Source organism: Mesoplodon densirostris, chromosome 1 (genome assembly GCF_025265405.1).
Source record: "Mesoplodon densirostris isolate mMesDen1 chromosome 1, mMesDen1 primary haplotype, whole genome shotgun sequence".
In the NCBI taxonomy this organism is placed as follows: domain Eukaryota; kingdom Metazoa; phylum Chordata; class Mammalia; order Artiodactyla; family Ziphiidae; genus Mesoplodon; species Mesoplodon densirostris.
Window position 1 is genome coordinate 204,388,683 of NC_082661.1, and position 17,537 is coordinate 204,406,219.

General features: G+C 38.8%; 1 protein-coding gene across 2 annotated transcripts in view; it reads left to right on the plus strand.

Annotated features, from left to right (window-relative positions):
• Positions 1 to 1,212: 1,212 nt before the first annotated feature.
• The window catches only part of GRIA2 (glutamate ionotropic receptor AMPA type subunit 2), a 147,961-nt gene continuing 131,636 nt past the window's right edge, over positions 1,213 to 17,537 (plus strand). Inside the window, exons 1-2 of one of the 2 annotated variants that reach the window (XM_060093702.1) lie at positions 1,213 to 1,315; positions 1,874 to 2,014. In XM_060093702.1, the coding sequence (XP_059949685.1) occupies positions 1,228 to 1,315; positions 1,874 to 2,014 (229 nt within the window). In that variant the 5' untranslated portion in view covers positions 1,213 to 1,227. The remainder of the gene's footprint in view (positions 1,316 to 1,873; positions 2,015 to 17,537) is intronic. The other variant, XM_060093693.1, reaches the window with a different exon arrangement.

The following is a 17,537-nucleotide window of genomic DNA, read 5'->3' on the forward strand; positions in this document are numbered from 1 at the left end:
TCTTCTGCTTTCAAGCTGTGTAAAGACAGACTTCTACGGAGCCGAGACTACACATGCCTCTACGACGGGGGGCGGGGGCGGGGGGAAGCGGGGGTGAAGTCTGCAGTGAAAGCTGCGAGAGGGACCCGCACGCAGCAGGCTGGGCACAGTGTAAAGATGGGATTTCCATGCAAAGTATTTCAAAGGTTCAGTCTTGATCTTCTCCTGTGCGGCTTTGGCCTTTAAAGATAGACCTCGGGATTTTCCCTGGATCCTGGCTACCTCCCATTTAGCTAAAGTTGACAGTTTTGGAACCCCTCCTCATGGGTGTTTTGTTTGCTCGCTTGCTTTCCTGGTGGATCAGGTGCGGTGGTGGGCAGCGTTTCTCTATTGCTAGGTGGGTTTTACCGGCTCTGGAAGATAAAAATTAGAATTGCTTGTATCGTACGGCAGCAGGGCCTGGTGAGAGAACGCTTCACCGCCAGCAGCACGGAGCCACTCGGCTTCGCACGGCAGCCGGAAACAGGCTTTCCTGCGTCCGGTCCGGGTTGAAGCAGCTCCCGGCGCCGCAGCTGCCGCGGCGGCACAAAGGTAGCGCCGCGCCGCGCAGGCGGGAGCGGGGGCGCTGTCCGCGGTGCTGAAAGGCGAGCGCCGGTGGGCGCGACAGCTCGCGAGACCCGAGGTCTCGCCCGGGGTCCGCGGCGCCCCGGCTCCGAGCCGCGCTCCCAGCTCCGCGCGCGCGACGCCGGGGCGCGCGGGGTGCGCGGGGGGAGGGGCGCCCCGGCCGCCCGCCCGCCGCGACTCGCGCACGCGCGCCGGGCCCGTCTCTGGGACTCGTGTGCGTGCGTGTGTGTGTGTGTGTGCGCGCGTGTGTGCGTGTGTGTGTGCGCGCGCGCGCGTGTGTGAGAGCGGGGAGAGGGAGAAGCGCGCGAGGGTGAGTGTGTGAGTGCATGGGAGGGTGCTGAGTGTGCCGAGGCGCTGGGACCACAGCGGCAGCCTGCTGGAAGCTGCATCCAGCCAGTCTCCGGACTTCGCGAGGGGGACCGGGCGCAGGGCGGCAGCCACCCGCAGGACCTGGGAAATAGGGATTCCTCTGCCACCACGTCGGGTTTCTAGCAGCTCGGTGCTACATTGCTGTCTCAAAATGCAGAGGATCTAATTTGCCGAGGAGAGCGACCGAAGAAGGAAGAGGAGGAAAAGGGGGAAAAAAAAGAAGGGTATTTTGTGGATGCTCTACTTTTCTTGGAAATGCAAAAGATTATGCATATATCTGTCCTCCTTTCTCCTGTTTTGTGGGGACTGATTTTTGGTGTCTCTTCTAACAGCATACAGATAGGTAGGTACCCTTTGTGCTCTGCTTTTGAATTGTGCATAATTTGGTGGTAATCTTTGTTCACGGTGGACAAATTAATTCATGTCATGTAGACTTATGTCATACCTTGACTGCATTCCAGATTTAAACTGCCAGGAATATATATGTTTTTCTTAAGATGAGGCAAAGGCAGAAGACTATGCCTCTGATACAAGAGAGGGAAAGGGCTTCGCATTAATGACCCCCAGATTTTTATTCCTTCTGCCGTCACAGCATCTTCCGGTTTGTTCAGGTTCTCTAGGGGTTCTGAATGCACAGCTTGTGATCACTAGGAAGGGAGGACATTTCTGGCCACCCACCTTGCCCTCGGGGCCCCCCTGTGCCTTGACCCTCGGCCTAGGATGCTGCCGCCCCCTCCCGCACACGCACACGCACACACACACCGGCTCCCGGGTCCGTGGATGTGTTTATTCGGCCTGCTAGTGTGAACGAGGGGCTCCGGGGCAGTCGGGCGCTAGCGGGCTCCCCTGCTTTTCGCCGGGCGCTGACACTGTCCTCCCGCTTGGTGTTTGTTCTTTGCAGGGGGACTGTTTCCCAGGGGCGCCGATCAGGAATACAGTGCATTTCGGGTAGGGATGGTTCAGTTCTCCACTTCGGAGTTCAGACTGACACCCCACATCGACAATTTGGAGGTAGCCAACAGCTTCGCAGTCACCAATGCTTGTGAGTAAGGAATATTTATGCCCTTTCGGGGGGCCGCACGCGGAGAGCGGGCTGGAGTGTGTGTGTGTGTGTGTGTGTGTGTGTGTGTGTTCTTGCGTGTCAGTGTCGGGGCGCAGTGACTGCACGCGCGCGTGCGTGTGGCAGCGTCGGGGGAAGGTGTCGGCGATCGCGGGGACGCCCGCTGGCTGGGGCCTGGGGGCGGTGAAGAGCCAGCGAAAGGCGGCGGAGAGTGTACGCCCTGGGGCTCGGGTGGGATGGGTGTCGGAGGTGAGGGGGCGCCCTTGGGTGCGGGGCTCCCGGTGTAGCTGGAGTCTTCAAGGCGAGCCCTTCACCCCTGCGCCCCGCGAGCACGCGGTGCTCCCGGGCGCGCCGTCGGGCTGCTGGGTAGACTCCACGGCCCCGGGTTGAAATCCGCAGGCCTCCCTCGGGGTCCCCGTGCGGACCCCGTGACCTGTATGCTCCCCCGAGACGGGACACGTTGTCACAGCGGTCCCGCAGTGCGCTCGGCACCCGAGGCCCCCCGAGGGGCGCGGCGCGGCTGACGCAGGCCGGGGATCGCGGCCCCGGTAGCTGCGGCCCGAGCGCAGCGGCGAGCGTGCCCGGGGCGCCGCGGGCCCTCGCCGGCCGGGGCGCTGGTTCGCAGGTTGCGGGGCTCCCGCCGAGGCAGCGGGAGGAGAAGGACCCAAAAGCGGCGGGATGCGCCGAGTTCGGAAGCTGGAGAAGCCGCCGACCAGCCATTTTAGTCTTCTCAGCCTTCCCGCTAGTCCCGGCGCGGCGCGCGGTGTCCGGGGACTGGCCGCGGAGCTCCATCCAGGCCTCAGAGTGCTGGCACCCAAGCAATTAAGTCCCCGCGCGGTTCCGTGGGAAGGCCGGCGGGCCCGCGTCCAGATGCGGCCGCCCCCGGACTCCCTGTCCTCTGCCAGCGGCTGGCATCCTTTCCTGCCGGCTGGGTTGCGGGGACTCTTTTCGGACTTGACGTTCTCAGTGTTTATTGCACAGTTGACAGTCTCGCGGGGGGACTTGCAGATGGCTTCTCTCCCACTCTGGCGGAACATGACCGCAGAGAAAGCCTGACCGCGGAGTCCCCATGGTAGACAGGCAGCTGGTGGCCGTCCCGCTGCTCCGTGATAAGCCTTAATCATAGAGCCCATGGGTTAGCTTGACTGTAGTGTCAGAAAGAGCATCCACTCGGTTTGAAGCTCCCGTCCACCGAATGAATGAAGGAACGAAACCACTGTCTTTGACCACAGAGCAGGGGTCGTCATCATGGTCCTGTTAGATGCTTAGAAGTCAACTGTTTATGAAAAGCTGTTTAAGAAGATTTCAGTGTTGTGTGTTTTCTTCACATGTTGGTTCTAAGTGAGAAAAGGAACTGGGCATGGTGGGGAGGAGAGAGAGAGAGAGAGAGAAAGAGGGAGAGAGGGAAAGAGAGAGAGAGAGGCTTAAGTGGATTTGCAGTTAAAAGAAAAACTCCATAGAAGAATATAATAATATATATCTTGGAAAAAAATTTATGTATGTATACAAAGAAACCGGCTGTAGTTTAAGTTTTGAAGGCTTTTATGCTTGACCTGTTTACCTATCAGATTTTGATTATTCATTTTATTTGATATCAGGTTTCTGTTTTTTTTCCTGAATTGTGAGTTTGACACACAATTGTTCTAAGTATCTGACTGTATGTAATTGTATACTAGTGTGAAAATGCTGTGGAAAATAATGAACCTAAGGCAAGACTATGATTATTGGAAGGATCTAGATTTTTAAAACAAGGTGAAAAGAATTTGAATATGGTCAATGACAGAGAAGTTCACTCATTGGTGAAAATCATGCCAGGGTCTGGCTGAGAGCACAGGAGATAGGTCCCCTGAAAGCAATGAATATGTCTTCATTCCAAATGCTGAATGACTGTGCTGGGCCTCTGTAAAGACTAAAAAGTAATGGTTAGGTAAGGTTAGGTGACTAGTTTAGGTCCTCAGTCTCAATATTTTTGGATAGATTTATTTAATATAAATTTTATTGAAATAAGATATGCAGGCAGAAACTGTACATATATTAAACACATATATAAATCCATACATTTCCACAGAATGAGTACATCCATGAAATAAGAGATAGATTTCATTTAAAAAAACACAATTTAATTTGCTTGACCATAATTCTGAGAAAATGGGAAAATCAGATCTTCATTTTGCACAGATTTTTTTTCTTATAAAATGGATCTGAAATAAAAAGTTACATGTCTCCATGTCCCCAATTTTCTCCTCCATGGATTATTCTAGGACACTAAAACAAATGATGGTGAGGAACTGAATGCATTTTCAAGTTTCCGACATGGGAATTCAGAGCCATGGTCTCTGCAACTCCCGTGTTATAAGTAGTCTTACTGATTGTTGAGCAGAACTAGCTGAGGCCCTGGTACAGAAGAGAGACTCATTGAATAGAATTTTCTGGAGTTGACATTAACTCATCGACCAGGCACTCAATTTCTTCATTCCTTTGGCAATTTTACAATCTAGAGTTTGCAAAATGAAATGGAGTGTTTGTATCCTTTGTTTTTTCCCAAGAGCAATAGAAAATGTAAAATTAGTTTACCTCTTTTCAGAGAGAGAGAGAGAGAGATGCTTGTATAAACTACACTCACAAAGTTAGCAGTCAAGAAATGAATGGAGATCTCTAATATCAAATTTATTAAGATGAGTCTTGATCCCTTAAATCATGCTCAAGGCTTTTTCTCCTTAGCCTTTGTTTCCTTGTCTTCTCAGTCGGGGGAATCCATGATTCTTTCCTATATGAAGTGGAAGCAGCAGTGTCAAATATGTTGATAGAAACCCAACCGACTTTCTTCCATTTCGTCCAGAAATCTAAGGAATTCTCTGCTTCTTAACTCCACTATTAAAATGTGTATCATCAATCAGTGTTCATAAAGTAGCTTGTCCTTCCTCAGAATTAAACCATAAAAATTCCATAGGGTAAATTTAACCCTAAATGTAACATATAAATTTAATATATTAAGAAAGCAGAGTTGTAAACCTTAATAATATAATTTCAAAATAGAAAAGATATTAGTCTGCTCACTTAGTTGTATTCCTGAGATGGAGGGACTTCTTTGGAACTTCTGAGGCCTATGGGGCTTTCAGGGTCCATCAGGATCCATGGAATGGGTTAAAGTTATGCAAATGAAATGAAGTCATTATATTCTGAACTGGGTAAGTGACTGTGCAAGCTCTGAACTCCCTCCCACTCCCTCTTTCACAGTCACAGTGGGAATAATGGAAGGACCTACTTGTTCCCATTTGTTTCCATGGGTACCTGAGGAAATAAAGACAGATTTCCAATTTCTTACTTTCTCCTTTTATTTTCCCCTCCCTCCCCACTTCCTTTCCTCCTTCTTTCTGATTAGCTAGAGAGCCTACTAAGGTGAGGTTTTTTTTTTTCCCTGAAGGTTGCTCAAACATAAGACTTCAATATGAGAAAATCCATGAAATCAGAAAAATAAATAAATTAGCATCTGACATTCAACAGTTGAATCAGTAATGGGCCTCAAGAATTCTTTCCTTCCTTCCTTTCCCTGACCCGCCCCCTTCAGTATTTGCTGAGTGTCTTCTAGATGTCAGAGAATAAATGAATGCTGTTCCTATAGTAATTCATTTTTTCCTAACCTTTCCCCTCAATGCTCTTTCAAATAGTTTTCAAATACTTATTGGCCTGGAGGCCTTTCCTGTGCACTGTCTGCTGGGTCTTGTCTAAGAAGTTTAGTCTGAGGATGTGGAGATATTCTAGTAGTTTTTCTACAAAAGCAATTTATTACAGTAACTCAACATTTCTGTGAAAATAATAAATGTGATATTGGTACATGTGTATACACCACATATTGTGTATAGGTTAACAAAATCGACAGCAGGTTTTAGGCGAATACTACATATGTTTACATTCTAAAAAGTTTTAATAAAGTTTAATGTACTATTTACTAAAACTTTGTTTTAGTAAATTTGTTTTATTTTAAACAAAATAAAACTGTCTAAAAGGGCTATGAACATGAGTATTTGATCATATAGGGCTTTGGAATTAAAAATATTAAATAGTAAATGTCCTCTTCAAAATCTTTCCTATTTTTTACTGAAAGACTTTGACAAATAGCTATTAAGCTATTTAAAAATAATTTAATAGTTTCATATTTCAATTTCATAACAATAAATTATAAAAAATATTAAATTTCAAGAAACAGCAGAAAAAATCTACTTTTCCTCTAAGCCAGCAGATGGAGATGTTGGAGAAATACTGTTCTTTTGTAAAACTGCTGCGCACACTGCCTTTTGAAGCAATGTAAACCCATTCATTTAGAGAGATGGAAGAAATATGTGTAAATGGCATCTATTTTGGAAAAACTCACTTAAAATGATGTGTTTGAAAAATAACTCCGAATTCCTTTTAAAAAGAGTGCCTTCGATTTTATTTTTAAAATAGATTATCTTCAATCTTCTTGTGAATTTGATTTGGAAAGAAATTCAGGAACATCATTGATTATAAATGCTCTTGGACAAGAGAGAATTCTAAAAGTATACTTTTTCCTTGAAGAAAGAATCAAGGCTTTTTAACCTTGACTCTTCAGATCTTATTTATTTACTTATTTTATGAGAATAGAGTTGATTTACAATGTGGTGTTAGTTTCAGGTGTACAGCAAAGCGATTCAGATATATATATATATATATATATATATATATATATATATATATATATATTAATTTTCCTTTATTGATTACTACAAAATATTGAGTTGAGTTCCCTGTACTATCCAGTAGGTCCTTCAGATATTACTTTAAGGTATATTTCTTATCATTGAATTTTAGTCATGAATTATTGAGATTTTGTATCTGTGTTCATCACATAAATTGGTGCTTGCTAAACCTTTATTACACTTTGCATGAATTTGTGTGTGTGTGTTTGTATAGTTATATTATAATTATAGATTGTGAGCAATTATAGATTGGCTGGGCTATCATGTTTTGTCATTTTGTCGAGGTAACTACGAGAGCCTGGAGTTACCCACTTTAATGTATGCAAAAATTTCATAAAAACAGACTCAACTTGGATGCTCTTAAGCAATTATGAGAATTTGTGGTGTGAAGAAAACTGGGGACAAATGTACCAGAACACACTACCTTACAACCTGGGGTGTAAGTCTTTGATTATAAGCAATTGGAAATTACAAAGAATGAAGTAGCTCTTAATATGTGAGAATAATAATTTATCATTAGATTTTTTTGTAGTTAAGCTTTCATACTCCATGTATATCACAAGAGAATTTCAAGAAAAGACATTATATCAAACAGAAATCAAAGAATGGCTTAGGTTGAAATATTCTATTTAGGATGTGAGAAACTGAGTATTTAAATAAAAATTACTGTATGAAACTATAGAAGCTTCATAGTAACAGGAATTTATTTCTGTGCTATTCCTTTTTGAGGTCTTGCAGACTTCAACCTGCTGACTCAAGAGGTTTCCCTTTCACGTCAAGCCTTTAAAGTGATGGGGTCATTGCACCTTGACATTAGGACCATAAAATGATGATTCATGCCAGAGCCCAGATTCTCTCGGAATCTCTTTCAAAAACACTCACACTTTCAGACTTTCTGGAGCACTGACAATGTTAAGGAAGGCTGTAGAGGACCAGTTGTTTCCTGGTTATTCCATCAGGTGTTGCCCTATGGTTGACTTTTCAAAGAGCGTGGGGTGTTTTACCTCCTCCTCCTCTGTTCTCCTCCCTTTTAAAAAAAATTACTGAAAGTGCTTAATCTGCAGAGCAGATGCTATTACAGGAAATAAACTTAAATTGAAATAGATTTTTTTTTTATGTAAGCAGAGGATATACTCCACAGAGCTAAAATCTTGTATTAGATTTAAACATTTTATTGGGATGTTAGTGGCCACTGAGTAAATTATATTTTTCTTCTTTAACTGAATTCCACTGAAGATTCCCCAGACATGATTAAAATCCTAGCTCTTTTATTCCGGCAATTTTCATTCAAATTTTCTGAGGTTTTCTCTAATGTTCTGAATAACTCATTGCCAAACATCTTAAGTAACTATGCCTCATCAATACAATAGGAAAATTAGTTGTTGAATTCAAGGTTACCCACGATTTTTTTTCGAATCTCAGAATCACCCACGATTTAAAAATTTCCCCAAGCTAAAAGGTTTCTCAAAGCAGGTTTCACTAATTTGGGAGAAAAATGAATGTGATTCTTACAGAGGTGTCCATTAGTAGTCTAATACCTATTATTTTTGGTTACTATTCAGTTTAAAGTATTTTGTCATTTTTGATAATGTTAATTTATAGAATGAAAGCATTTAAAAATTAACATGAAGAATGAAAACATGCCTTTCTTAATGGCAGGGTCATGCCACTGCTGGCTTTGTGTCCTTCACGATTTTTTATCTATTACACAGACTGCATATAGCAGAATTTCTTGTTATACAATTGTACTTGTTAAAGTCAGAATTTTGCTCTTATGCTACTTTTGGATTTCAGAAGAAACAATTTATTTGGTAAAATCTGCCTCCGATCCTATTTAGATAGAGGTGTGATACATTTTTCATTTTCATCTACAACTTAGGTATGTTCAAAGTTATTATATTTATCTCTAAAGCTACATTGCTCTGTGTTAAAATGCTTTGCTGAAATAAATGCTGTTGGGGTGATGCGGAAGCCATGTTGCAGTGGTTAGAATACAGGGATCCTTTCTCAGGGCCCTGAGGACTATGGGTGTGCCCCACTTCCATTTTTGTTTTGGACTTTCCACAAAAAGTGACTGTTCATATACCTTGACTAGCCACAAAATTGTCTTATCTCCCCCCAACCCACCATCCCCAGGATATTATATACCACAATTTTCTGTGAATTCCTTCATTTTTTATTTAAATTAAAAAAAACTCCAATATTTATTTTATTTTATTTTTAATTAATTTTTACTGGAGTATAGTTGATTTACAATGTTGTGTTAGTTTCTGCTGTACAACAAAGTGAATCAGTTATACATATACATGTATCCACTCTTTTTAAAATTCTTTTCCCATATAGGTCATTACAGAGTATTGAGTAGAGTTCCCTGTGCTATACAGTAGGTCCTTATTAGTTATCCTTTTCATATATAGTAGTAGTGTGTATTTGTCAATCCAATCTCCCAATTTATTCCTCCCTACCTCCTTTCCCCCTTGGTAGCAAAAGTTTTACAAAGCAGCGAATTATAAAAATATATATTTTTTAGAGATATTTGAGAATGAGAAATTTATAGACACAGTTTCTTACGGACCAGTTGCTTTAATATTTGCACTAATGGGTGTGATTCTTTTATATGCATGCCTTTTTTTTTCTTTTTTGTATTGGCAGTTTATCCTTAGAATTTGTTTTCCAGTAATTTAGCTATTTTTATCCTATTGATAGTTTGTTTCAGCAAAAATAAAGCCCAACTTGTAATTATAGTTTTATTTTTCATATGTTAATTAACATAATATTGCAAAAAATCATCAAAAATGTTTAGTACTAATGTGTAGCTTAAGGTTAAAGACAGTTTTAAATGTAGAACCTTGACAATTATAAGAGTCTTCAACTGAATAGAACAAGTAGGTTTGGGAGATAAGGGTTCATTATAGAAGGGGATTTATGAGGAGATAGTTTCTTAGATTGTTTTACTTTTCACCTCAACATTTCTTAAAGAAATGACATATACCCATCACAGTTTTATTATTTAAATTGTTATTCAGAGTTTTACTTTATTGTTTTAGTTATGTTATGTTAATACCTACATTTTTTTCCTGATTTTATTTTAGTATGTACAATGTGAGCCCAAACTGAATTGAATTGAGAAATGCCTGAATTCTAGTTTGTCTACAGTCCTCTGAACAGGGCATCATATTTCTACTGAGCTATTTACCCTGTGTGTAAAGTTAATTTCAAACTATAAATACTATGGTATTCACTTTATGCTGCTCTGATACTTGTACTCTGATCAAATTTCAGTACCTCAGAAGGTGTCCCTTCAATGCAAATATTTTTCGTCTAATCTTTATAAAAACCCAGTGATACTGATTGAAATGATAGAAATATGTTTATATAAACTGAGTGTATCTATGCTTATTATGAAAACATAGAGAAGTGTTACCTAATTCTTCATCACTACAACATAATATGGCCTTGGCCAATCATTTCTAACTTCAGCATAAAATTAATTGAAGCTCATGTTATATAATTTGATTTAAAAAAAAGGTTTTGTCAGCCCCTAAACCTTTTGCAGCTGATACTAAGGCTTTGCATTAAAACACTCTTTCAGAATTAGTATTCATTTTATAATTTCCCTTGCATAAGTATTGGGTCCACTGCAGTAAGAATATGTCAGCAATATGTGATTGTGCATTTTTTTATTGGTTATGCAAGAATAAAGGGATAGAATGAGCATTTTGAAATAATTATTTTCACACCAAAAGGAAAAAAATATCCTTTGTTGTAGATTGAAATTGCAAGATTTCTTAATGTGTCAGAAGGGGACTGTGGACAAACAGGAAAAATTCCAAGAGGCAGTGTAACTTGGTGTACTAGGCAGAGGAGTTGGAATTTGGAACTGGGAATTTTTTTCCTTTTCTCTCTCTTTCTGTTTAAGCTTCTTGTTGACCTGGTGTTTGCTTAGTTTGCATGTCTGCAGTCAGGCTTCTACACTAACATTGAGCTACTATAAAACAGTGAATTCTTATCATAATATTACTTTTGATAGATAGAATTTGTTAGATACTATTAACCACTTCCAGAGGGAGAAAAGAAAGAAAAGAAACATTCTGGATCCCTCATAGGCAAAAACACCACTTTCAGGCACTTTATTATTCTAGGCTGGTAAAAAAGTCATTCTTGGTAAAACATTGACTGAAAAGTTTCAGAAAACGTTGTAGCTAAAAATATGTAATGTGAAACATACTACTAGGGTTATAATTTATGAGAGTCATAATAAACTTTATCTCCTGCTTGGGGTTCCTGAGATGATTTAGCAACTCAACAACTGATAAATGCTAATAGGGCTTATCAGCAGAACACAGAAAAATTTATCTTTTAGTTTGTTATCTGGTGGTGATTTATTCTCCTTTTTTAACATCTAGATAATGGTGCTAACAATCCTAGATATATTTTAAAATATATTAGCATGTCTTACAAGAATATTTAACAAAATTAATGTTAATTCTTGAATGATATATAGGGGTTTTTGTCATTAAAGTTAGTCACGCAAAAAATTATTGACTAATGAAGTTAGTCACGCAAGCGCAATTTGGGACTGAAACGCAGAACACAATGAGTAGTTTCAATCTGAAGAATAAAGATTGTAAGGTGTAGGGGGATCAGTTTAGTCCATATATTGGGGAATATTGTCATCTACATTTTAGTGGCACTAATTTGGAACATTTTAAACATATTCCTCAAAGGTTTCATGTAAGCTATTTATTGTGAATTGCAGATATTGAAAAGGACTGCCTGTTTTCAATAATCCAGCTACCACAGAAGTAGCTCCTGGATTCTAGAATGGGAGGAGGGCTTCTCTTAAAAAAAAAAAGTCTCTCCTCCTCACAAGAATTTGGCAAGAAAAGTTCTGGAAGTGCCGATCTCCAGCCGTGGTAGGCAAAGTGTGTGTTTGCTAGTTTTTCTAGAGAGATACACTTCAGTTTAGGGCATGAGTTTCTTCTTTATTCATATCTTGTCTTGTGCTTGGGAGGAATTGAAAGATTTCAATCTCATTTTCAGTTTGTGTATGAAATGGAGATATTGAGCTTTGTAATTTCTGAGCACTTTCACAGTTTGTAGCTTTATTCGTTTTATCAGTTTTTAAGTTTTTACTAGTTTACAGTGTTATTATTAATTTCCATCTGGAGAGGAAATTTTTGGAACAGAGGCAACAATTCAGAGGGAATATCAAGGAACCATAGCGTTTCAGTTTTTTTCTTTATCTCTCAGAACACAGACAAGTCAAGAATCATCATCTTAATGATAAATGTGCAAGCGTTTTGTCTACAAAAATAAAAGACGTTGCTTCTTTGCAGTTTGCAGCCATGGTGTCCTGGGACACAGAAGAGCACTAGTTGAGTCTGAACTTGGAACGGAATTCTGGTCCTACTGTTAGATGTGTGACATCAGACAAGTTGTTTAGCGCAGCTAAGTCTCTGTTTCCACCTTTGTAAAAGGGAATCATACATTATAGGATTATTTTGAAAATGGAGAATAGGCGTAAAAGACTGTGTTTTGGCACATCTAAGTGCATGGAAGTTAGCGGGCTTGTTCTCACTTTCTGTATTGAGATCTTTGGATGGTTTTGATAAGCACTTGTTGACGACAGAGGAAAATGCATTTCTAGTTTCTTGCTGGAATCTTTTTCTGCTGTTTGTATACCAGGGAAGGACTATTGGGTGACAAAGAAGAGACTAACAAAACAAACCTCATAAGCCCCTTAAAGATATGTTTAGCACACTAAAATAGGAGAATGGTTTTTAAAAGCCAAGATGCTGGAACTCAAGCAGTATCACCATGTCGCATGTCACTTCCGGGAGGATGTTGAACAGTTTGGGCTCTTCATCCCTGGTGGGGCTTTCAAGCACATAATTAAGATAGCTACACACATTGTCTAACTGTACACATTATAGATTCCTCATGGTTTATTTCACCTAGTTACTCAAATTATATTTCTTTAAATGAAAAGCAGATGAGAGAACCCAAGCTTTAGAACCAGACAAATGTGGGTTTGAATATGATTAGGAGCTTTATGACACAAAGCGTGTGTTTTTCTCTTTTGTGGGATGAAGCTGTTTCCTCATCATGTCTGATATTGTTATGGGGGGTTGAAATAAGAAAATAAGAGCCTTGATTAGTTTGTCATAAGTGACCCGAATATTCCCTTCTTCCCTGTATCCCAGCCTTTTACTGTGAACTAAACAGTGTGCTTGGAGAGGTGGAGGAAAATAAAATGGAAATTCTTGTCTTCAGAGAGCTTATATATTCGATAGCTTTATATTTATGCATAACTTTTGTCTTCTCAAAACACTTTCCTAGCTGTTTGATCTTCACTGTAGCTCTGTACAGTTTATAGGATAAATGGAATTATTATTATACCCATTTCCAGGTGAGAAAACAAATTGAAGTTGTTCTAAGCAACTCTAAATTTGTGGAGGAACTTCTTTTAGAAAACACATCTTCTGCTTCCTGGGTCAGTTTTTTCACAGTGTCAGAGGGCAACGCAGCCAGTATATTAAAATGAGCAGGTGTTGTTTGAAATTACGGCTCCAACATTTACCAGTTGTAAGACTTTGTATATATCAGTTAAACTTTCTAATCCTGTTTCCTCCTCTGTAAAATGGGGGCTATTATAATACCTGCCTCATGAGGAAATTGTCAGATTCATATGATAATCATTGCTCCATATAATACAGTGACTGATGCTGCTAATTTCAGTGATTTCCTATCTCCCCGAGTGCATATTAATTATATACACTTAGCTCCATGCTTTTAGAGGCATGGAAGAGAAGTAGCTAAGGAGATCTAACATAGCTCTCTGTGTAATTTTTAAATTAGTAAGCTTCTTTAATACAACCATTTGAGCTAATACTGGAGACTAGGGTTTTATTGTTGTCATTTTTAGAATTCTGGTGAATGTGCACATTTACCAAGAATTTTAATGTGTTCTTGATCCCAAAACAGATAAGCAGTAAGAACTAAAAATCATGCATTAGGTAAAAAATGCAGATTTGGGTTATCATTAACTGTGAATATGTAATACTGTTCAGTTATCCGTTCCACCATCAGTACATTTGAGCAAATAGAAATGATGGTGTTGTTGCCCATGACAAGGGTGACATTAGACACGGGACTGGCTCCTTATGGCTTCTTCCCTGTGGATCAGTCATCTGCCTCTTACTGCATCCAAATCCATCACAGGATTCTCTTCTTTCTTTACCTTTCTAAAATTTTAGTAGATACCTGTTTAATGCCAATCTTTTAGGTAATGTCTCAGGTGACAAAGAACAAGATAAGGTTTCTGTATTGGAAATTATTCATGGGTGCAGAATTATTTTTATGACAAAAGTAGAAGTAGTTAATCCAGGTCAGCTACATGATTTTCATATTATTTTAGAATGTATAGTGTACTCATTGTTTCCAGATCATTTATAAATATTATCGTATACATTGGAACTAGATTTGGATCAAAGTATCTTAAGAGCAGAAATGGTAATTATAAAAATTATGAAGAAAATACAAAAGAAGTAGAAGCTGAAAACTCATTGCTTGTCTACTGACTTAGAATATATTGTTGAAAACTGGGGCAACTAAATGAGGAACTAGTGATATTAACAGTGATGTGAATTGCAGATCTTTTGAAAACAATTTTAATTTTTGAATCAGATTTGGAGATGATAATTTATATTTTATTTTGCAAGATTTTCCTTTTTTTTTGGCCTCTGCCAAAAGTTCTTCAATTCAGTTTGAAATATCATAGACTGCAGAAATTGCTGGGTAGTTTTATATAAATTAATTTGATGTTGAGTAAATTATTTAATTATTATAAATACTATTTTAGTTTGTTACTGAAGAAGCTGGTTGCAAGTCTTACAATACTGTAATACGGTGTATAAAATATTTAAAATGTTGATGCATATAGCTATTATGAGTAATTTAAGAGACACACCTGGCTAGTTCTCCTGTAATGTTAAAACAGATTTTATATGATCTAAATGATGATAATAGCAGTTTGAAAATTTCAAGTGGCAAAATCTTGATTATCTGAAAAAAGTGGAATCAGTTTTAACATGTAGAAGAAATATATAAAAGTATTAAAAATTTGTCAACAATAACATTTAGGTATTGTGGGTGATTTAAAACCTAAAACATGCGAAAATTAGAATTTATATTCTTAAGGATTGTGTTTTGAGGTTTAAACATTATGAAGTAAGTAACTCAGTCACGTGGTAATTTTTAAACATTACAAAAGGGGATATAATAGATATTATCTATGTCTTTTCTCCCCTAATTCCGCTTCTCTCAGATAATCACCATCAATGGTTTCCAGAAATACTAGTGTCATAAATACACTGTTCTTTCCGTATCTTGATAATTTGCTATATTAACATAAACTGGAGACCTCTTTTATCTACACAGTTTCCTCCTTTAGAGTTCCTGCATGGTATTCTGTTGTTATTTAGCCTGTCTTTTGTTGATGACTGTTTCCATCTTTTCCTGACTATATTAATAATGTGTGCCAGTGGGTTTGCAGAATAGATTTCTGTGAGTGGAATGACTGAGTCAAAGGATGTTTGCCATTAAAATTTTGCTACATATTCAAAAAAGGTATGCGATTTACATTCCTACCTAGAGTGTAGGACTATACCTGCTTTCACCTACTCTTAGGACTAGTGTACAATATTAAACTTGTTTAAGGTTTGCTCTTGATATTTCACTGCTTAGATTGACAACGATACGTTTTGACTGAAGTTAAACGTTCCTCACCACATTATTTGCATTTCTGTGTATGTGTGTGCATGTGCTTGCACTCAGGGGTCTGTTCATAGCTTTGCCTAGTTTTCTCTTGGATTGTGGCTATATTTATTATTTATCGATACAACATACATGAAAGTAACACCTACTTGTCATGAGTTGCCACTATCTTAGCCAGATTTTTTTAAATTGAAGTATAGCTGATGTACAATGTTGTGTTAAGTTCTGCTGTACAGAAAAGTGATTCAGTTATGCATATATACACATTCTTTTTCTGATTCTTTTCCATGTTGGTATATCACAGGGTATTGAATATAGTTCCCTGTGCTCTGCAGTAGGACCTTGTTGTTTATCCTTTCTATAAATACTAGTTTACATCTGCTAATCCCACACTCCCACTCCATCCCTCCCCAACTGCCCCCTTGGCAACCCCAAGTCTGTTCTCTATGTCTGTAGTTCTTCTTTTAACCTGTTCATGATTTTTTAAAACCATGATTTCTGTTTATAATTCTTAAGAATGCATATATTCTTAAATTTTCTTCAGTCAAATTTAGAAGTGGTTTATTTTATTGCTTCAGGATTTTTGTGCTTTGCTCAGAAAGACTTTCCCACTCAGTGTGGTTTAAAGAAAAAGAACTGCTCATCCTTTTACTTAATACACATCCTATTTTGGTTTCAAGATTTGAAACGTATCTTTCATCTGGATTTGTTTGGGATAAATACTAAAATAGGTATACAGCCTTTTCTTTCATAAGGTTAGCCAAATTTCACAGCATATAAAAAAAATCCATTTTTTCCTCCTCAATTTAAAATGCCATCAGATATTCTCCTTGTGTAAATAGTTCCTCAGGGATTTAAAAAACAAACAGGAGACTTACACAGAAAATGAAATAAACAAGATTAAAATTCTGTTACAGGCAAAGGAGTCTAAGTACTCCAAGGTACTTATTTCCTGAGTAATGCTGTCCCTATAAATTGTGGTTCTGTGTCACTGTGGTCTCAGATCAATAAAGAGGATGTCAGACTCTGAAGGTTCACTGAGCCCAGAGGGATAAATAAAGGACTGTGTTATGTTTCTGGCTTGCATTACAGCGCTACTGTCACTTAAATGGACTGCTGGTTTGCCTATTCTTAACCTATATCAAGGCTTAAGTAATGGGTTATGATTATGACTTGGGTTTCAAATGTCCCTTTAAAGATAACTTAGTGTAACAATCCGTATATGTTCACAAATAGAGTATTAAAACCAGAGAATGCTGTTCATATGCAATAAAGGTAAAGGAATTCAGATGCTCGTGGTTTTATTAACTTATAGTTTCATCTTCAGTTTGTCTTAAAAACTAGTTATGTAGTCTCTCTAAAGCCAAATATCCAGCTATCTATGGTATAAATCTGATTTAAACTGGAATGCTAAATACAATACTAAATTGTTAATTTCATCAATGAATACTTTCAGTTTGCCTTATGGTGGATGGCATGCACTGTGTATTTTTGGCCAAACATCAGGGAATTTATAAATCTTTAACAACTACATTTTATGGAACTCTGAACTTAATGTGGCCCTGAAGTGCCTTTCCATGATCATTAAAATGGAAAGATTTTAACTTTCTAGATAACAATTTTACAAAATGTATTTCATTCAGTTTCTTTAAGACTCTAGTCATCTGTTTATATTTTAATATCTTTTGGAGAATAGAAAAATGTTACCTGGATGAACACAAAACAGTTACATAGGTAGAACTTCAGTATTAATTGTTTATGCTAATACTTTAAACAAATTAAATATTTTCCTTACATTGGCTTGGTCTCATTCCTTACTCTACTGCTAAAGGCAAAGGAAAGTCAGAAAAAGCCATCTTTCATAACTAAAGATGATGATGTACCACTAAGGGTGTATGTAATGTAGTTCTGGTCCAACAGTGGAACAGGACAAAGGTGGACTAAACAGACAGATTTTTCTAAAGGACTCCATGGAATACAGACCCTGTTCTCTTTTAAGGGATGACTTC